This window comes from Medicago sativa, chromosome 1 (genome assembly GCF_051527215.1).
Source record: "Medicago sativa cultivar Bolivia chromosome 1, Bolivia_mono, whole genome shotgun sequence".
NCBI classification, from domain to species: Eukaryota; Viridiplantae; Streptophyta; class Magnoliopsida; order Fabales; family Fabaceae; genus Medicago; species Medicago sativa.
The window spans coordinates 38194657-38217850 of NC_140749.1; the positions used below are offsets into that span (position 1 = coordinate 38194657).

General features: G+C 33.6%; 1 protein-coding gene and 2 pseudogenes across 1 annotated transcript; 1 reads left to right on the forward strand and 2 right to left on the reverse strand.

The window, feature by feature from the left end:
• Positions 1-1994: 1994 nt before the first annotated feature.
• Positions 1995-4336, forward strand: LOC146954801 (ABC transporter F family member 4 pseudogene; annotated as a pseudogene).
• A 4815-nt stretch (positions 4337-9151) lies between these two features.
• LOC146954802 (polyubiquitin 11-like) lies at positions 9152-10120 on the reverse strand. Its single transcript, XM_085718607.1, has one exon. The coding sequence runs from the start codon at positions 9943-9945 to the stop codon at positions 9250-9252; it is 696 nt and encodes a 231-aa protein (XP_085574733.1). The 5' UTR covers positions 9946-10120; the 3' UTR covers positions 9152-9249.
• A 4403-nt stretch (positions 10121-14523) lies between these two features.
• Positions 14524-20678, reverse strand: LOC146954803 (uncharacterized; annotated as a pseudogene).
• Between the last annotated feature and the right edge of the window lie 2516 nt (positions 20679-23194).

Consider the following 23194-nt stretch of genomic DNA (forward strand, 5'->3'; position numbering starts at 1 on the left):
AACAAAAACATATCATAACAATAACAGCAACAAGCAGCCATGAATTCATCAACAACAACATTATATTTCATCAATTTTGAGTGAAACCTAATTTCTCTAATCATCAAAATCAAACAACAACAACCATTAATTCTCAATTTTTCACTTAAACCCTACTTCTCGATCTCTCAAAAACTCTTCCTACAACTCGTTAAATCTAATCGTTAGAATCATACACATAATAAGATTGAATGTTAGTCTCACCCTTACCTTAGAATTATCGATGCAGCCTCTTCTCTCTTCTCTTTGTCTTCTCTTCTCTTCTCTTATCTCTAAACCTTGTTTTCTCCAAAAACTGATCGTACCTAACTTCTCTTATTTATAACCCCTCATCAAATTTCTCTTACACCTCAAAATTACTCTTTTCCTCATAATCTTATTTATTTCTAAATTAAATATATATCTCTCCCACTTAATAATATTAGGCTTAATTGCATGTTTGGTCCCTTATGTTTATTTTAGTTTTCAAGTTGGTCCCTTATGTTTTGAAAGTTTCAAGTTGGTCCCATACGTTTATTTTAGTTTTCAAGTTGGTCCCTTACGTTTTTAAGGTTTCAAGTTAGTCCCTTATGTTTATTTTAGTTTTCAAGTTGGTCCCTTATGTTTATTTTAGTTTTCAAGTTGGTCCCTTATGTTTATTTTAGTTTTCAAGTTGGTCCCTTATGTTTTGGACCGACTTGAAAACTAAAATAAACATAAGGGACCAACTTGAAAACTAAAATAAACATAAGGGACCAACTTGAAACTTTCAAAACGTAAGGGACCAACTTGAAAACTTTTAAAACGTAAGGGACCAACTTGAAACTTTCAAAACATAAGGGACCAACTTGAAAACTAAAATAAACATAAGGGACCAAACATGCAATTAAGTCATAATATTAATACACCAAATAACACATAATAACATATTTCATCAAAATATATATGTATATAATATTTTAACATCAAATAACAAATACCTCTTCACTGAATAACAAATATATTTCTACACCAGATAACATATATATTTCCACACAAAATAACAAATATATTTCTATACCAAATAACATATATATTTCTACACAAAATAACAAATATATCTCTACATCAAATAACAAATATATTTCTACACAAAATAACCCCACAACGTAATATTTATTGAGATATTCTTGCATGAACTCTTACCGAAGAGATTATTCTTACACCCAACCAATAAAAATATGACACATGTTATTAACTTTAAAAAAATGTGACTTTAATTAAGGAAATGGAAACATAAATGGTGGTGGGTGGTTTTTGTTGGTTAAAGAAAGTGGAAAAAGGAAAGAGAAATATTTAAAATAATGAGAAAAAATTATGATATTAATTATTTTTATTATTTTAATGAGATATTTGATTTTAATTGGTTGGGTGTAAGAATGATCTCTTAGGTAAGAGTTCATGTAAGAATTTTTCATATTTATTTTATTTTCGAATCTTATTTTATTAAACAATAAAATAAGTCACAATGTCTCATAAATTTCTCTAAAATCATATAAATCACGTAAATCTTATAAATCACACTAATCATATAAATATATTCTAAAACTCATTAAAATAATTAAATAATCGAAACGGGCGTTACAGCAGGCACATCAAATCCAAGAGTAACCGACCTCATAAGTAAGTCAAACATAATGGCTTGTAAAAATGGAGAATTAGAGCCACATAATCTAACAAATTGTGTTATTTCTTAGCGAATTAGGGTTATTTGATTGATAAAATATGAAGCAAATATATTGTAACCTATGTTTGAACGAAGTGCATTCATGTATCATTTGAAAGTTTTGAACTTTAAGCACAATTCCTATTTTTATGTGGTTGCATGAATAATATTAATACAATCTTCACATTATACACAGTTACTATTCTATATGATCACTTTATTATATGTTTATGCTGATTGATTTATTATATGTTTATGCCGACATAAACAATGTTGTGGGTTTATCAGAATGAATGAATGATATTAATAAGATTTTCACTTGTTTCAGTTCTGTACAATGGGTAAGAAAAAGTCAGAAGATTCAGGACCATCTACAAAGGCTAAACCAGGTAGTAAAGATGTTTCTAAGAAGGAAAAAATTTCTGTCTCTGTCATGTTAGCAAGTATGGATGAAAAAGTTGATAAGCCGAAAAAAGTATCTTCTTCGAATAAGCCGAAGTCAAAACCTGCTCTGAAAGCTTCTGCATACACTGATAATATTGATCTTCCTCCCACTGATGATGATGAATCGGAAGAGGAGCAAGTGCAAAAACATAGGGCTGATGTTAAGCCACTTGAGGTGTCTATTGCTGAAAAAAAGTTGAAAAAGCGTGAAAAGAAAGATATTTTAGCTGCCCATTTGGCGGAACAGGCAAAGAAAGAAGCTCTTAGAGATGATCATGATGCTTTCACTGTTGTCATCGGAAGTCGGGCTTCAGTTCTTGATGGAGACGATGGTGCTGATGCTAATGTCAAAGATATAACGTTAGAAAACTTTTCTGTGTCTGCTCGTGGCAAAGAACTTCTAAAGAATGCATCAGTGAAGATATCTCATGGAAAACAGTATGGTTTGGTTGGGCCGAATGGAGTGGGCAAGTCAACACTTTTGAAGCTTCTTGCTTGGAAGAAGATACCAGTACCTAAGAATATTGATGTCCTTCTGGTTGAGCAGGAGGTAGTTGGTGATGATAAAACAGCGCTTGAAGCCGTTGTTTCAGCTAATGTTGAACTAGTTAAAGTTCGTCAAGAAGTTGCTGATCTACAAAATGCAGCTTCTGGTGAAGATGTGGATAAAGATGATACTAATGTGGAAGACGATGCGGGAGAAAAGCTAGCGGAACTGTATGAACAATTACAACTGATGGGGTCTGATGCTGTTGAATCTCAAGCATCGAAGATTTTAGCTGGTCTGGGTTTTACAAAGGATATGCAGGGTCGTCCTACAAAATCCTTTAGTGGGGGTTGGAGGATGAGAATTTTCTTATCTCGAGCACTTTTTGTGCAGCCCACCCTATTATTGCTCGATGAACCCACTAATCATCTTGACCTGAGGGCTGTTCTCTGGTTAGAAGAGTACTTTTGTCGCTGGAAGAAAACTTTGGTGGTTGTATCACACGATAGAGATTTCCTCAATACGGTATGCTCTAAGATTACTCACTAGCATGATTTGAAAGCAATTGAAAGCAGCTAAAAGGACTGGAAACAAGCGGAGAGACTACAGCGTGGAGTTCCATTTTCCTGAACCTACAGAGCTCACACCACCACTTCTGCAGCTTATTAAAGTGAGCTTTAGCTACCCAAACCGGGAGGATTTCAGACTCTCAGATGTTGATGTTGGCATTGATATGGGGACTCGTGTTGCCATTGTTGGGCCTAATGGTGCTGGAAAATCTACACTTCTAAATCTTCTAGATGGTGATTTGGTTCCAAGTGAAGGTGAAGTTCGAAGAAGTCGGAAATTGAGGATAGGGAGATATTCCCAACACTTTGTGGACCCACTAACAATGGATGAAACACCTGTTCAGTACCTTCTTCGTCTGCATCCAGACCAGGAGGGACTTAGTAAGCAAGAGGCTGTCCGTGCAAAACTTGGTAAATTTGAGCTACCTAGTCATAACCATCTTACCCCCATTGTCAAACTATCAGAAGGGCAGAAAGCTCGGGTGGTATTCACGTCGATATCCATGTCAAAACCTCACATTTTATTGTTAGATGAACCTACAAATCATCTGGATATGCAAAGTATTGATGCATTGGCTGATGCGCTGGATGAATTCACTGGTGGAGTTGTTCTTGTTAGTCATGATTCTAGATTGATTTCACGTGCGTGTGAGGATGAAGAACGGAGTCAAATATGGGTTGTTGAAGATGGCAATGTAAGAAATTTCCCTGGAACATTTGAGGATTACAAGGAAGATTTGCTGAAAGAAATTAAAGCTGAAGTTGAAGACTGAGCTTCTTCATGTGAGAGCAATTTTGAAATGTATTTCTATGTCATTTTATACACTTGTCCCTCCTGTATTTCGCTGCTAAAGATTACTTGTCCACCCGCAGATGCCAGCTTTTGCCTCTCTTCTCTCTGCTCTTCATCTTCAACTGTACAACTGAATGTTGATTATGTAGCGGGAATGCCGTCAATGCTTTTTGTGAGACACACAGTTTTAAATTTACCAATAATATATAGAAATGTGTGGTTCAGATTTTATGACCAAGTAAACATTTGTATTATTTCAAACATTTTGATGTTGTTTCCATTCAACAAATCTGCCTCATAATGATGTCTTTTGATTCAAATTTTGAAGTGCTATATACTTCCACTTTGTAATTTGTTTCTTCTAATTTCATATGTACTCAGTTGCATATTTTTTAATGGATGGAGAAGCTTCATGTTATATTCCTCTGATGACTGCAAACTAAAGGATGTTAACAGAAACGCCACCCACCTGAAATAAGCTTGAGATAATTCTAAGGACAAACAATGTAAAGCCAATTATTTTTGTAATTTCAGCAAAACTTAACGATGTTCACCAGCTGCTCCTCAAACCAGACCTTGCACTAGTATATCACATAGGTTATCAATCTCAGTTCTTTTATCAACTAATATTCACCAAAGTTTGACGAGTAGGATCTTCATTTGACCACATGTATTTAGACAGAAGCGAATCATGAGGAATGCATATACCTGTAGACCAATGATTGTATAGTCCGGAAAGAAAAGGAAAGAAAAGAAAAGAAAAGAAGGTATATTTTGTATATTAAGCCTAAGATTAATCAGTGAGATCAGAAGGAAGAACTCAACTTTTGTATTAGGTGCAAATTTTAGAACTTTGTTATCAAGCTGCATCAAATGAAACTGGTTTATTTTATTGTGAATGTAGTCTTGGTCCACTTAGGAATTTACACATTCTGATCATCCTGGAAAGATTTAAGAGTGTAATGAGAAGAACTATTGCTATAACTTTCCCATGTAATGTGAAGCTGAAAACTTGCGAGGTTACAAAAACAAACAATTGAGATCACCGTCGTTAAATCTGAGCACTTGTTTGAGAAGATAAAAAAACCAAATAGACACTATATAGAGCACACATTAGTCGATGAACGTTGGCTCAGTAGTAAGGTGCAAGGTCGTAGGTTCAACTTCCGTTAATGGGAGGACATCTTTGGTGGATGATCTCTAAATACATGTGCTCTTTGAGCCTTGAGGTCTGCTCTAATCCTGGTGAGCTCACAGAGCCCAACTAACCTAAACTTTTTTTATCAAAAAAATAAATAAATAAAAATACACACATTATACTTACCTTTTCAATAGCCAACTCCAACTGAATAAAAGCTCAAAAGTAATGAAAATTGATTAAGAAGAAAGTCAATTAAGAGTCTCACATCATGTTCCCTTGCAAAAAGGCAAAATATCCAAAACCAAATAGTTATCTTTTTAAATAGCACATCATCGTTTTGTCGAAGTTTGGTCGAGTATTTGGTAGGATTCTGAAACCTACCAACAAAATGTACATAACTCTCATACACCACTCTCTCTCCCCAACTATCCATACTCTTCGTCAACCACAGCTTGTTCATCGGCAACAGAGGCACTGCCACATTGTCGTCACAGACTACGATTTTCAACAAGATCAAACTAAAGTTCCTTCATTTGCCAATTTACCAATATGATATAGATGAAAGAAAGGTATGTAATTGTGTCTACTTATTAAAATCACATGTGGTTTTTGGTTAAATCGTGATCATCATATATTAATTACTGATGATCAACTAGCATTGTGAATGTCTCTTTAAAAACATTGTGCATCTACGATGCATATATAGAATAAATTTTGTTAATGTATCTTGATTGTGCCTATTTTGATTCTAGATAACCGCGCATATCTCCATATTTGTGTCTTACGATGTCTAAATTAAATAACAGAAAAATTTACAAGCTTGTACTAACGATGATGTTCGCTGTTTGGGTGAGCTGATTCACTAGTTGATGTATTGGTTTGTGTATGAAGCTGATGCTACTAATTAACCTCGCAGTTTCATATGAGAATTGCAAGTCGTGACTAATAACCCCCATCTTAATATGGTTATCCCTTGTACATATTTTTGTAACAATTTCTAAAGAAAAGAGGAGACCTTTAACATGACTGAATAAAAGCCCGACGTGTCTACTCTCTGAACAAATTTGCAAAACATATTTAAGATTCTGCAAATGGTCTTCCTCCCACTGGAACAATTTAACACCCCATTGAATGACAGAAACAATATGCAAATTATAGAACTTGAGCCAACAACTTTTTTTTAGTAAGCAAAACAAATTAATGACATAGCCGAAGTGTTCCCTAAAACCTTTCTACCTAAAACCTTTCTTTAAGAAGAATCCTGCTGATCAACTCATATTTGCAAATTGCAAGAAGTGTTCCCTGCCAACATTATACATAGCAGAAGCAATCCTAAACCAATATGAACAGCATCAACAAAATGTTTGCATTATATTGTTGGTTTTAAAGGGATATGAGAGAAAAAGTATTATGGATATGATATATTGGAAGACAGAAATATTGTTTATAACATCAAGCACACCATTACAAACACTTTAGTTCTCTATAAATAGAGTTGAAACATAGCTTAAAACAAAAAGAAACTCCCTAAAATTATTGTCTTTAAAACAAAACATAACTGAAAAACAACTCACTAATGTCTCATAAAAACTTAATAATATCATAACTGAAAATTCTAAGGAATACTAAGGCAATTTCTACAAATCTCCTCCTTGCCTTTGTTGCTTCAAAGTCCCGGCTTGTCTTTTAATATTCCAAATCTTACTTTCGGTAAAGCCTTTGTTAACACATCAACCCCTTGATCATCAACTTTGAACTCTTTCACCAAGATCTCATTGTTTCTTCCAATTGGAACATCTTCTATGTCTTTATCAGAATATTCATAAGTTTTTGGCAGCGCCTTCTTTATTGGTTGATTTAGAGCATAACTTTTATCTCTCATTTGAATCTTAAATACATCTTTGCCTTTAACATCTTTGATCAAACACACATTGTCTTCAAATTTGACTTTGAAACCCTTTTCAACAAGTTGTGGGACACTAAGAAGATTTTGATCAATGTCAGGCACAAATAAAACATCAGAAATATATTTCATACCAGATAAACTTTCAATAGCAATCGTCCCTTTCCCCTTGACTGAGATGAAATCACCATTTCCAATTTTTACTTTGGAAACAACGGTTTTGTCAAGCTCTTTAAAGAGCTTATGATCATTGGTCATATGATTTGTGCAGCCGCTGTCAATTAACCACGAGTCACATGAACTATTGCTTGTAGCAAAGCATTTTGCAACAAAAAGTAGATCTTCTTCTTGCTGCTCCATGGATATCTTTGCCTAATCTGATTTTGACCTGCATACTCTCTACATGTCCCATGTTTCCACATTTTCTGCACTTGACATCAGGCCTCCACCAACATCTTATTTGAGGATGGTTTGTCTTTTTACAGTGTGCACATGGTGGAAAAATATCATCATTTTGCCTGTTGTTGTTGCTTCCTCCTGGATTTTTTGCTTTCACGTACAAAGCACCTTTTATGGACGCTTCTCCTCTCATCATTCGCCTTTGTTCTTGTGCCTACAATGCATTCACCAATTCTACCAAGGAAATGCTCGACAAATCTTTTGTTTCTTCTAATGAAGAAATTTTTGATTCATATCTCTCAGGCACAGAAACCAAAATTTTTTGCTCAATTCCTTCATCAGAAAAATCATTACCAAGTAATCTCACCATGTTAACAACGCCAACACTTTATATGAGTACTCTTTTAGGGTTTCTGCCTCCTTCATTTTTAGCATCTCGAACTCCCGAATCAAGTTGAGTATCTACATGTTTTTGGTTCTTTCATTTCCCTCATATTCTTTTTTGATGTACTCCCAAATGTCTTTTGCCGATTTCAAGTTCATGATTCTTGTAAATATTGTGTTTGACACTGCATGGAATAGACATGCTTTAGCTTTGGCCTTCCTTGTCTTCTTTTCTTTGTGAATCTTCATTTGAGCCACCGTTGGATTTTCCGATAATGGCTCCACAACATATTCTTCTTCTACAGCTTCCCAAAGGTCTAAGGCTTCAAGATATGTTGACATCTTAATAGCCCAAGCATGATAGTTTTCACCATAAAAAATGGGTGGAGCAAGGGAGAAGTTTCTTTCTGTTTCCATTTTTTTGGTGGTTTTTTTATGTACTCAATTCACAGATCCCTTAAGAAAATAAGCTCTCATACCAATTTGTTGGTTTTAAAAGGATATGAGAGAAAAAGTATTATGGATATGATACATTGGAAGACAGAAATATTGTTTATAACATCAAGCACACCATTACAAACACGTTAGCGCTCTATAAATAGAGTTGAAACATAACTTAAAACAAAAAGAAACTCCCTAAAATTATTGTCTTTAAAACAAAACATAACTGAAAAACAACTCACTAATGTCTCATAAAAACTTAATAACTCACTAATGTCTCATAAAAACTTAATAATACCATAACTGAAAATTCTAAGGAATACTAAGGCAATTTCTACATATATTTGTAGATTATGCAGCTGAGATTTGATTTTCTCAAATTATTATAGGGGTGTCGACGTGTCAAGTGTCGTGCTTGATAGCATGTTAGCTATAACACCAAGCTATCATTGATAGCTAGCACCAAGCTTTCAATGTTTTGAAAAAGAAAAAAAAAATTGGGAAAATACTGCAATCAAGCTTTGTAGAAATCGGCATCTTCACATTGTTGGTTACACCTTTCCATATTTTTACTCATCTTTTCTTTTCATCTTAAAAGAGAACCATAAATGACAAGTTTATGGGTTTTCTCATGTTATTACTGCATAACCTGTTAGGTTTTATGATTGATTTGGAAAAATTTCTTAACAGAATTACATTAGCTAATGTATCATCAAACGCAGTTCCATGAAAGCATAGGAACCAGGCATGAACATTCACAATATATTTTCATGGCTTCACAATTTTATTATAAATAAAACTCAAATAGTTGATCACAAAATGGACAAAATTCGCATAAATCAAAGACAATATCACAAATCCAAACGATAATATCAAATTGAAACTTTTATTAATCAACTTTTAATCATTGCAGCATAACAAAACCAAAAAAACAACACAGAAATTAGAAACTTATGGATCTAAATCTAAACATCGGCACCACCACGGAGCCTAAGAACAAGATGAAGCGTAGACTCTTTCTGAATATTATAATCAGCAAGAGTCCGCCCATCCTCAAGCTGTTTCCCAGCAAAGATCAATCGCTGCTGATCCGGTGGAATTCCCTCCTTATCCTGAATCTTCGCCTTCACATTATCGATAGTATCAGAACTCTCCACCTCCAGTGTAATCGTCTTCCCCGTCAAAGTCTTTACAAATATCTGCATCCCACCACGCAACCTCAGAACCAAATGAAGCGTACTCTCTTTCTGGATATTATAATCTGCAAGAGTTCTACCATCTTCCAGTTGCTTCCCTGCAAAGATCAATCTCTGTTGATCTGGTGGAATGCCTTCCTTGTCTTGAATCTTCGCCTTCACGTTGTCGATTGTGTCAGAAGATTCAACTTCTAGGGTTATTGTTTTTCCCGTCAGAGTTTTGACAAAGATTTGCATGCCACCGCGGAGACGGAGAACAAGGTGAAGCGTGGACTCTTTTTGGATATTATAATCCGCAAGAGTTCTACCGTCTTCTAGTTGTTTGCCGGCGAAGATGAGACGTTGTTGGTCAGGTGGAATTCCTTCTTTGTCTTGAATTTTGGCTTTGACGTTGTCGATTGTGTCGGAGGATTCTACCTCTAGGGTTATTGTTTTGCCGGTCAAGGTTTTCACGAAAATCTGCATGATGATGAGAAAAGAAGAAGAAGAGAGTGATTGGTTTTGACTTTTGATGAATTGAGATTTGAGAAGATTGATGATTGATGAATGAGATAGGAGAGGTTATTGATTTATAAGGGGTTGAAAGAAGAATCGAGAACATTGAAGCGTGGAGGTTAAGCAAGGAATTATGTTTCGGGAATGGTCTAGAATATTCCAACACTTGACGTGGTGTATCGTCAATGCTTATCCCACATGATCGAAAAATAATTCTCTAGGAAACCATCAAATTAATCTTTTGTTTAAATAAAATTTTGGCAAATGCCTAGCTCCACCCTAAAATTTTTAGTTACACCCCAACAAAACCTAGCTCCACCCTAAAATGACTTAAAATGACTAAAGTACCTTTAAAATAAAATATACTAGTCCTTGCACCCGTGCTGCCGCACGGGTCATAAAAATTGCATATGTGTAAGGTGACTTTTAGGGTGCACAAATTGTTAAATTTGTGTACCCATACACAAACATACATTTAACCTTTGATGTATCAATTGAAAATTGAATGGTTTGGATGTAGTGATGGTCTACATGTACAAAAAGTGTTTCTAAAATGAGTCTTGAAGAAAATATATTTTTGGGAATGGAATGCATTTATTTATTAATAAAATTATTATATTGTAATGTAAACCTTTCTTTTAAAAAAACATATATACTAATAATTTGGCCTATCTTTTCTCGTCAACTAATTTGGCCATTTTTATCATTAAGAGCGTGAACGTAACGAATAATTTTAAATGTATATTGTCTTTTTTTTCTTCCTTTTTACTCTTTTCTTGACCTGTTGTTAATCATTTAATAAAAATTTCTTACATTCATTAAAAGAAACTAGATTAGCAAAGTTGAATATGAGAAAAGTGATAGAAAAATCATACAAAATTGAATCTGAGAGATCGTAGGTTTATTTGTACACACAATGTCCAATAAAGGTTGAGAAAAAAATATTAAAAATTAAAAAAAAAGTAAAAAGAAAATACTCACAAAAAGAACCGTTATTTATATTTATATATTTGATTGTTCTTTCTTAACCAAAAAAAAATACTATTTTATTGTTCTTTAAAAAAAAATCAATTATCCTCAAGAGATTTAATACTACCCCTGCTGCATTTTTAAGACTCGATTAAAAGTCAAGACATTTGATTAAATTGCTAGAGAGTTGTTATCATATCATGTAAACTCTTGGGTATATATTTTATTTTTACTAGCGGAAAGACGGGCACTATCGTGCCCGTCTGTCCGCTCTTTCTACTGCGCTAACGCATGTGATTATTTTATTATATTTGTTTGTATAATTTTGATTAAATTTTTTAAATTTTTAAATATTAATGGAAATTATTGATATATTAATTTATAAACAAAATATTGTGAAGTTATATAACAATTATTTATGAACTCAACATATTTTAGTTTGACTGCATATAAAAAAATAAAGATCTTTTATTGTTTATTCTAATAGTAATTAGTAACATCATAACATAAATGTATAAATGACATTTTCTGTAAAAGAAACATTGTTATGATTGCGATAAAAGAATATCTTTAAAAACTACATTTTTCGTAAAGTCTCCATCTTCTCCTTCTATTTTCCCTTCATTAATGAGAACTTTTGTGGAATTTTGAGAAACTCCTCTCGATAAAGCTACATATAATTGACCATAATTGAAAACATGTCGTGGAAGATAGATTCCGACATTGGGAATAGTCTGCTCTTTAACATTAATTTTTGCTCACATTTGTTACTAATATTTTTTTAGAGGATTTAAAGTCCAATCTTTAACATAATATTTTGCTCACGTTTGTTACTAATATTTTTTTTCTCAGAGGATTTAAAATTCAATCTTTAATATTATTTTTTTCTCACGTTTGTTACTAATATTTTTTTTAGAGTATTTAAAGTTCAATCTTTAACATTATTTTTTTCTCACGATTGTTACTAATCTTTTTTTAGAGGATTTAAAGTCCAATCTTTAACATTATTTTTTGCTCACGTTTGTTACTAATATTTTTTTTAGAGAAATTACAGTTCAATCTTCAACAATATTTTTTACTCACATCTATTACTAATCTTTTTTTAGAGAATTTAAAGTCCAATGTTTAACAATATTTTTTGCTCACGTTTGTTACTAATTTTTTTTAGAGGATTTAAATTCTAATATTTTAACATTATTTTTTGCTCATGTTTGTTACTAATCTTTTTTTTTAGAGGATTTAAAGTCCAATTTTTTCCATTATTTTTTACTCACGTTTGTTACAATTGATCAAAGACTAAGGATGAGTAATTTATATCAATAAAATAATATGGAATACTGTTTTTTGCGGAAGGGATATGAAAATACTTGACAATCTTTGTCGGTTGTATTGAGGGGAACAACATAGATGTACAACATAAAAGCGACTGATAAAAAAGTAACATGAGTTGTTGTTTTGTGCTAGTTTTTTTGTGAGTTTGATCTTTGGTTAACAGAGGTAAAAGAGGGTTAATGGTGACGATTAGTGACATGGATTACTAATCCACGTATTATTTTATAATTGGCTCTTTGTATTTAAAATTAAGGGTATTTTTGGAAAGAAAAGTCCAACCCAAAAGTGTGCTTATAGATAAAAAAAAAAAAAACACACTATCATAGTTTGTATAAGCAATTATAAACCAGCAAAGTCAAATAATTTTTAAAATTAATCGTAAATAATTTGAATCATAATCACTTATAAACCAGCAAAGTCAAATAATCCATAAAATTAATCAACTTTGATTAGTTGTAACATGAAAGAAAAAAAAACTTACAGGTTAATTCTGAATTCTGATGCAGAGGGCGGAGAGAGGTTGAGAAAAACTAAACAATGCGGGAACGAACTATGAACTGTGAGAACCCTACTTATTAATATTTTTAATATAGTGCTAACAAATCTTTTTCTAAAACATTTTTTGAATCATAATATTTTGCTCACGTTTATTACTAATACTTTTATCAGAGGATTTAAAGTCCAATTTTTAACATTATTTTTTTCTCATGTTTGTTACTAATCTTTTTTTTTTTTTTGCTTACGTTTGTTACTAATCTTTTATTAGAGGATTTAAAGTCTAATATTTAACATTATTTTTTGCTCATGTTTGTTACTAATATTTTTTTAGAGGATTTAAAGTCTAATATTTAACATTATTTTTTGCTCATGTTTGTTACTAATATTTTTTTAGAGGATTTAAAGTCCAATCTTTAACAATATTTTTTGCTCACGTTTGTTACTAATCTTTTTTTTTTAGAGGATTTATAGTCCATTTAATATAGTGCTAACAAATCTTTTTCTAAAAGATTTTGAATCATAATATTTTGCTCATGTTTGTTACTAATATTTTTATCAGAGGATTTAAAATGCAATTTTTAACATTATTTTTTGCTTAGTTTGTTACTAATCTTTTTTTTGCTCACGTTTGTTACTAATCTTTTATTAGAGGATTTAAAGTCTAATCTTTAACATCATTTTTTGCTCACGTTTGTTACTAATCTTTTTTAGAGGATTTAAAGTTAAATCTTTAACAATATTTTTTGCTCACGTTTGTTACTAATTTTTTTATAGAGGATTTATAGTCCAATCCTCATCGGCTATTATTTTTGTTTAAAAAAAAAATTAAAAAACTCATAGACTCGTGAGAAATAAAGCACCAAAAAACATAAACTTTGGATTATTTTTTTCATAAGTGATTATTGTTCAACTTTGATTTTCTCAAATTCTAATTATTCATTCTTCTAACAAAAAAAAGTAAAAAAAAAAAGCTTGAATTGTAATGTTGGCGGAAAGTAAATTGCTCGAAGGATAACATAGAAAGATATTCAATTCATGAAGTGGACCTTAAAGATATTTCATTCAATGGTGCTTCAGAAGTATTAATCAAGTTCGTGAGCCTTGGAACTTTCTAATTTTTTAGAGGTGATGAGATGTGATCAGAGGGTACTATGATGAATTCTGGATCGATTTGAATCCATGAGAAGAGACATAAATAATGCAAACATAATTTTTAAACTTTTTATGAGTTTGATTTGTTGTTAACGGTGGTAAAAGAAAGTTAACGGTGACGATTAATGACATTGATTATTAATCCACATTTTATTTTATAATTGGCTATTTGTATTTAAAATTAAGGGTATTTTTGGAAAGAAAATTCCAACCCAAAAGTGTGCTGAAAGGGGTAGTTTTCTTTATATATAGTATAGATATTATTTATATTTAAATATGTTTTTTATTTGATAAACAAATGAAAAAAAAAACAAATGGATCCTAAAAATACACCGCCAACAATTTTATAGACCAAAGAGGAGTATTCCTATGAGTGAGGTTGCCAATGCCATCATTACATCTTAACCATTAAATTTTCAAATGATAAATTGAACGTTAAAGGAGTGTTTGTGTATGGGTACACAAGTTTAACAATTTGTGTACCCTAAAAGTTACCTATGTGTAAATTCTAGAAGCAAATTTTAATAGTAAGTATCAAACCTTGAAACATAAAGTTTATAAGTGAGTTAATACAATTGGGACACAACAAAATCCAATTCACGATAGATTGCGAAAAACTTCTTTGTAAACGACATTTAAAGTATTATTGATGCAAGCCCCATCGTCGTCTGTTAGAAGTATTTTCAGCCCACTCCTAGAAGTCACACGCGAAATAGCAACATAAAGTTGACCATGAGAGAACACAGGTTGTGAAAGATATACTCCAACTTGTTTGAGAGACTGGCTTTGACTTTTATTAATAGTCATTGCAAAGCATACACGAATGGGAAACTGTCTTCTATTGAATTTAAACGGAATTCTCGTGTCAGATGGTGAAAGAGATAACCTGAGGATATACACCTTTTCTCCAACATTGCTCCCTGTTATTACCTTTCCCTCAAGAATATATCTACCCATTTTTGTAATTATCAACCTTGTTCCGTTGCAAAGGCCTGCACTAATGTCCAAGTTTTGCAATAACATAACAGGGACTCCAACCTTTAACTTTATTTTGTGATTTGGAAGACCAGATGCGTTAATTGTGTTCAAGAATTCTGGTGTGTGAATATCATCAGGCCTGCTAGCCATAGATGGCCTAGTCAATGGTGAATCACAACTAAGATAAATCTTTTCTTCACCAGGGATCAAAGACAGCATATAATCATTAATTTCCTCAACAGTGACATTTTTTGGTGTCAATATGGCTCTTTCTTGGAAAAAAGAAGGGTCATGCATATTCATAGCCAGAGATGGATATATAGCATCCACAATAGTAGCAATATGGTTACCTATGCTATGAATAAGTATATCATCTGGAATTTGCACCCTAATATCATCATCCATAACTTCACCAATGTTCCCATCACCAATTCCTAAAACCCAGTCGCTGAATTGTTTTCTTTCCTCAACCTCCTCACTTAAACAGCCATGCAAAAGCCTCATGTTTGTTGTCAACGTTAGCACTTCACAATGACGCCAGATGGCCGATGAATTAACGCTAGAATTAACAACTTCTTGCCTATTTGCTTTGGGTACAACAGGTAAAATTTGTCTGAAATCACCTCCAAGTACAACCACTTTTCCACCGAATGGAATGTCCATCATGTCGTTGTTATGATGTCGCATCAAATCTCTTAGACTTCTATCAAGTGCTTCGAACAAATGTTTATGCATCATAGGTGCTTCATCCCAAATGATAAGCTTTGCGTTGATGATAAGCTCGGCTAAATTTGTTTTTGGAAAAATGCCGCAAGTAGAGCACTCATCAACCATAATTGGTAAACTGAACCTTGAATGAGCAGTCCTTCCCCCAGGTATGAGCAGTGCTGCGATTCCACTTGATGTCGTGGTCAATACAATATCTCCTCTAGAACGCAGTGCAGATGACAAAGCTCTCCATATAAAAGTTTTTCCAGTTCCACCATAACCATACACAAAGAATAAACCAGGCTTTTTTGCATCTACCCTGGAAATGATTTTGTGATATACACTCCTTTGTTCCTGTGTCATTGTTGACATTAATGACTTGTGTTCTTTTTTTAATATATTTTTGTCATACTTCAACTCATCATACATCAACATATTGCGCACTCGTTTGATCATTGAAGCGTCTGGTTGCGGCATCATTGGATAATCATCTTTCATACTTTGACCATGCCCTTGTAACAATTTCTCAACCTCTGCGAGAGCATAGCTTTGCAACTGATGGTCATCCAATATTAAATCTGCATGGAAAATGCAACATATTTAAGGTAAGAGACATTATCTTAACTTATACAAACATGCAAAACTAAACATTATGGAATAAAATTAAAAGGGACACAATTGACTGCGTGTGTTGCAAAGCATGCAATGAAATTCATGATAATCTGACATTGTCCAAATTCACACCTTAGTACCATTGTATAACCAATTTGCTATGTCTGTTTAGTTAATCAGATCCTTACATTTTGCCAGCAAATGGAAAAAGATGTAATAAAAATTAAAAACATTTCATGGATGCAACAAATGCCTCATATCCTTTTAGAACTAAAAACGTGCAGCTGGATTGAATAAGAGGATTTTACTTTGAACGGATGGAAAAGCACATAAACCTTATTCAACTTTTTTACACAACAAATAAAGTACATGACATAATAAAATTTTTTAAAGGTTAATATATCTTACCTTGAACACGATGCAGTCGTCTTTGTGTGCTTAAAACATCGTCACTTAAATTCCGCCAAGTCTTCTCCCAAACAATTTCAGGTCTAGAGAACTGACTGGTTACCAGTAAAGCAACAAATAATCTACGCATGTAGCTGGCGGTTCCCCACATAGATGCTTGGTTAATTGCATCTATAAACTCCTTATCATCCTCCAACAATCCCAAAGCGAAGCAAGCTTCTTTAAAGCTGTTGTATTTTATACCTCCCACGGTTTTAATATCGTCGTACGATGTAGGGCCCTTGACATAGTTGAGTAAGGTTCTCAAATAGAATTTTTCACCAGAACCTGGGGGGACAAAGTGGATTCTGCCGATTGGTACACCTTGTTTTCTTGGAGACCATCTGTGATCATCTGCTTTCCACACAAATTTTAGAGGGAATTCTGAATAAGTAAGATCTTTTGCTTGAGGATATAATCTATTTGCCTCCATCCATGCAGCGAATTTGGTATCACGAATATGCGGTTTTTGGATGACATCTGCAAGGTCTTCATGATCTTCAAATGTGATAGGCTCCTCACCATCTAAATGGAAACTTGATCGTTCAACAGATGGTTCCCTGTAGTTAATATCAAATGAAAAGATTCTCCAAACAGCTTCGCATGCTGAAAGATACCTACAATCATAGTACATTTTGATTTCATCGTATGTCTGATCGTCAACGTTATGAAGAGTTGCAGTAACACGATCGTGTCCTTTATTGGCATATTTGAATAGATATTTAATGGACCTTGATTGATTACACCATTCGACGTTGATATGTGCATTGTACTTTAGTAGTAGATGTCGGTTGTACGGCACGACATATCTATTATCAGCGAATGCCTCACCTTTCTTAACAAACACACCATTGCCTCTTCTTCTATAAACTGGGTAGCCCTCTGGATCAATTACTGTTTGGTCCACAAACTTCTTGGGAAAGTATTTCGTGCATTTGCGGTTGAGCATACATGGTGAACCATCATTTTGTGGTCCGCATGGACCATGGATCATAAGAGAAGACACAATATTATAAAGTTGAGGCTCACGGTCTTTATCTGGTATCTCTGCACATATAATTTTGTCAATCATGTTGGGATGAGAACACCGAAATTCTGGTTGTAGAAAGACCAGTATATGAGCATGTGGAAGACCCCTTTTTTGAAACTCAATGGTATAGATTACTGCATATATTTGCATGATGGAAAACAATCCAAAATCAGACACTAAAAATACAACAATAAAAAAGAGCCACCAATAATGATAAGATGCAAAAAAAAAAAAAAGAATAATAAATACCTGCTTTAACTTTCCCAAAATTTTTGCCTTTTTTAATATCCTTTATCAACATGTTCAGCTTTATCTTGAATATCCGACTGACCAAATCTGGTCTATCTTCGGACCTTAACCCGTGTTTTTTCAAAAAATCCACTAACTCCGGCCATTTGTGATTGCACGTAAATGTAATGAAAAGATCAGGATATCCCACCCATGCACAAATTGCCATGGCATCTTGATAGTTCTGTATCATGTAGCGTGCTCCTCCTACAAACTTTGATGGGAGAACAATTCTTTTACCTGCAGTGGTCGGATTTGTGTCTCCCCTGAGTACTGCTTCATATAAACCCTTATACATATCAGCCCTAACCTCCTTTTGGTGATCTCTATACCATTTCAATCGCCAAGACTCTATCATACTGTATGCATCAACCAAAAACTGTTGGAAAAGCCGCCTACAGAAAACCAGGTGCGAAAACGACAGATCTCTTTGCTGTATTTTATAAGCAAACCATTCTTTCATAGAAACAAAAGGCCGCTTTATAGCTGACTTGGTATGAGTATCACTAAATTTTATGTCCCTTCGGAAGCCATCTTCTCCCCTAGAAAATATCAACGGATATTACAAAGGCTAGTATGATGTTTCAAACACAGATACACGTTTTAGGAGACCAGATTGTTCTTCGACTACAATATCTCTGTCGAAATCGGCTGAATCATAATCACCAACAATCAATGCCGCAACTTCGGATGCAGTCGGCATGTTGTATCTGCGCCCATCATAACCTCTTTTCCCTAAAATGCGCAATTTAATTTCAGGGGCATCATTTTGCAGCAATTTGTCTCGAGCCAGTCTATAAGATTTGGCAAATGAATTGCTGCTATCTAACATGTTCCTTAATTCTTCCACAATGGCAGACTTTAGCGAATGCTTATCATCATCCATCCTAAATAAGAATAAGACAAATTATAACAATAAGATTTCAAAATTATTGGTGAACACTTGACTTCAGAGAACAATAGAAAGACATATTATAAATTGAAATAATTACTATCACACAAAGATATTACCCAACAGCAGCCATCCGATTCTTCAACTCGTTATCTGTGTCATATATATAGAGTTGTGCAAATTTGGGGCTGTTACCAGGTGTTGGGAGTAAACTCCCTATTCGATGGTAATTTTCTCCGTTTAAGACATATATTGGTGGAGCGTTGCCATTATTATTTGTCTTGTCTATGTTTCCACCCATAGATGTAAATGAAAGCATACTGTTGAAAGATCGAATGTTTTCAAGAAAGAAGTTGCTTTTCATGTCTTTCTTGTGATACAAATCATATAATGCTTTAGGTGGTCGCTTGAATGGTGCAATTTCTATCCTCCCTTGCATACAACACATTGAAAATTCAGGATTTGAAGTGTGCCGTGATTTACAAACCCTTTCGTCTTACCACATCAATGCTTTGCAACTGGGACATTTTATATTTGGCTGGCCAATGTCTAGATATTCTGCATTTTGATTATAAATAATAATAGTTACTAAACTAAGATATAAGGTTATTATTAAGGGATGCATAAAATTGATAATAGAGGCAAAAAACTACCCTTCAACTCAAGATCTTCTTCATCTTCCACTTCAATTACCGCGTCTTGGAATGCTGTTCCATAAAAATACACTAATGAGATAATCCGTGCATTACCAATACATTAAGAGACAAAAGAGATAATTATAGAGACAATTGTACCAACCATCAGAATTATCTGGAACTTCGTTGCTTTCACCATTCTCGTTACAATGCATTGTTATGTCTTGTATTTTACAGCTTGTCTGAGAGCCAACTATAGTATGCTCTGCGTGTTCTTGCTCAAGGTCAATAAGATTATCTGATATTTAGAATAAATTCATATATCAGCAATAAAAACATTCAGCCGGGTAACTCATGCATTACCAATACATTAAGTGACAAAAGAGATAATTATAGAAACAATTGTACCAACCATCAGAATTATCTGGAATTTCGTTGCTTTCACCATTCTCGTTACAGTGCATTGTTATGTCTTGTATTTTACAGCTTGTCTGAGAGCCAACTATAGTATGCTCTGCGTGTTCTCCCTCAAGGTCAGTAAGATTATCGTTATAATATGATATTTAGAATAAATTCATATATCAGCAATAAAAACATTCAGCCGGGCAGATAAGGTTTTAATTCATCTCATTGAAAATTTCTAAACACACTAACCATCAATATTACATGGGACCTCTTCGCTTTCACCATTCTCGCTGCAATGCATTGTAATGTCCTGCACTCTACAACTTGTTTGAGAGCCAAATGCAGTAATTTTAGTGTCCGTGGGATGACCTGAAATATTAAATAAATATAAATCAATCATATAACATTCATTACTGTCAAACAGCTTAATTTTCTCGCATAAAGTATTATTTTTCTTCAAACATTTTGGATTATACACCACAAATATGAAATGAGTAAAACATCCAAGAAAGATGAGCGAATTCAATTTTGCAAAAGATATTTACCTTGGCCAACAGGCGAGATCTTAGTGAGACATGAACCGGGAGATTTGTTGAGGCGTTTACCTCTACCATCATCTGAAATATGAGACAGAATTGATCATCAAGGTCATCATAATAAATTGAAGAAAAGGTTAACACGCCAGATGCCTACCATTGTTTATATTAATCGATGTTTCGTTTCCTTCATGAACTTTACGCTTCCTACTTGATGACATGCTCGGTCTGGTTCTGTTTGGCGATTATAGGAAAAGTTTACTATGTTCTATGAATTCATGAAGAAATGGACATGACTGTACTATTGGCAAACTTATTAATGAGCACTAAATCATGGTAATTGGTTAGGCAGAACTGTAAACATAGGTAACATTTATACACAATTTTATGTAACAACAATCTCTTCTCTTGCTCACATTTAATGCTCCACGAAAATATGAACAGCCACACTGTGATAGCAAAAGTGTGAGTAGTGTGCAATCAATTTTAAAATAGTGGATGATTATACCCCTCATTATGTGACTAATATCATTTTGCTCAAGTTACTTGCAACTTGTCTTTATACTATTTATTCACTTGAAACATTTGATATTCTTCTTATTTGTTTATATAGTTTTATAGGTATGGTTTTTGTAACATTGCAAATTGCCATGGCACAGTTTGTAGGTGGATATCCCACTGCTACTACCAATTTCCCTGTAAGAGTCATTTCTTTGTTTAGTTTCCAATGTACAAAGAAATCATATGGTATATGCTATAAAAGAAGAGATTCCATTGAATTAAGAATAAACTTTAATTCATATTTTAAGCATGTGTGATCTGTCAAAAAAGATATTTAAGCATGCATAACATATACCATATAATTGTTACAGAAATAATGTGGTTCGTGTGAAAGAAACGGTGGCAATGTGAACTTGGTATCTTAATAAGAGAACTTGAAAATTTTCTACATGCAACTTTACTATATAGCCATCAGTTGTAGATTTTTAGATTAAGAATTAAAATTTATTTCTTTGATCAAAAGGCCTATATCCAGCTGCAAAATAAAGTTGATTGTAGAAAATCCATTTTGAAAAAATATTGATCTTTGCGGTGACTGCGGTTAAATAAAAATTGACATGATAACAGCAACTGGCTTACCTTATATATTTTGTTATTTTCCTATATCTTAGGTTTCCAATAATGCAAAAGAATTGAAAGAGATGAAGAATAAATAGTGATCACATGATAACAGCAACTGAAGAGGAAGCTGCAGAGGCCTACGACACTGCGGCCATAAAGTTCCAAGGCGCAAATGCAGTGACAAACTATGAGATGAACAGATACGACGTGGAAACGATAATGAAGACTCTCTTCCAGTAGGCGAGGCAGCTAAACGCCTGAAGCGTTCTCTAGAATCAGAACAGAAAGCTTCTGCTGACAACAACATTCAGCAGAACAACCCATAACAAAATGTTGCAAACTTGACTAACACCTATGAACCTAAAGTCAATCACAATGACTTCTGCATTAGTTTCAATTACATTTTTCTTTTTATGTAAAAAAACATTCAATTAAGGCCTTACACATATATAGTTAGTTGTGCAAGTTCTCAATATTTACTAATATAAAGTTACTTGTTACTTTCAAAATAATATTTGAAATTAAAGTACAATTCTGATAGGAATTCTGAGCACATTAGGATCAAATTATTTCATTCACCAATTCTAAAAAAGGACTACAACAAACACTGAGCTACATGCTCAATAATAACCAAAGTTTTGAACTTAAACACACATAAAAACAGAAACAGAAATTAACATAGAATTGACTTATTTTTTATCCTCTAAATTTCAGTTCTTTGGCTCAGTCTTAACAGAATTGAGCTTGACAGACTTTGTAGCAGAGACATCTCCAGCATCAGCAGACGGGGTCGAATCCAACAAACTCGTTCCAGCAGACCTTTTCCCAGACACAACAGATTTGAGCTTGACAGGCTTAGTAGCAGAGACATCTCCATCATCAGCAGACTCGGTCAAATCCAAAACAACTGTTCAAGCAGAACTCTTTCCAGACACTTTGCTGCAAGGCGTAGTATCAACTCCTTTCTCCTTGCCATTGTTATCAGCCACACCATCCATAGCATCCATAAGGTTAATCACAGTATTGGATGAACCAACACAAACGTTCTCTAGATTCTGTAATTAAAAATGATATCAATATCGTGTCGCATGGAATATCAAATAAACTCTATGGAAAGAATATATTTCACACCTCATCGGCGTTCAATGCCGTCTCATTTGCTACATCTTCATTATCAGGAAGCTAAAGATGCAAACAAAAACTATAAGAAAGAAATCATTCAACACACAAATAAATAACGGGGGATGCTGTTGATTAATATACCTCTATATTATGGGAAACAACAAATTGATTGATCACATCCTCCTCAGCAGTTGTTCTCTTGACAGCATAATTGCGCCAATTGTGAAGTAGATTGCCATCACTGACCTCTACTTTGAACAGCATTAGCTTGCCAATAAAGGAGTCAAGATCTGACGGATAATCAGATGAATTGTTGGGCTGATTGACATAACACAAATAATTAATATAACTCGTTTGAAATAGAAAATGCACATAAATGAGGAATTCTATCATAACCATGGCTATAACGGTTTTATGCAAGTTTGCAAGACAGTAAGCAAACTTATCTGAACATCAATCATGTCTTGTACAGTTCTGTTCACATACTTTGAAA

Coding starts and splice junctions, on each gene's coding strand:
- LOC146954802 (XM_085718607.1), bottom strand. CDS start 9,945: ATGCAGATTTTCGTGAAAACCTTGACCGGCAAAACAATAACCCTAGAG.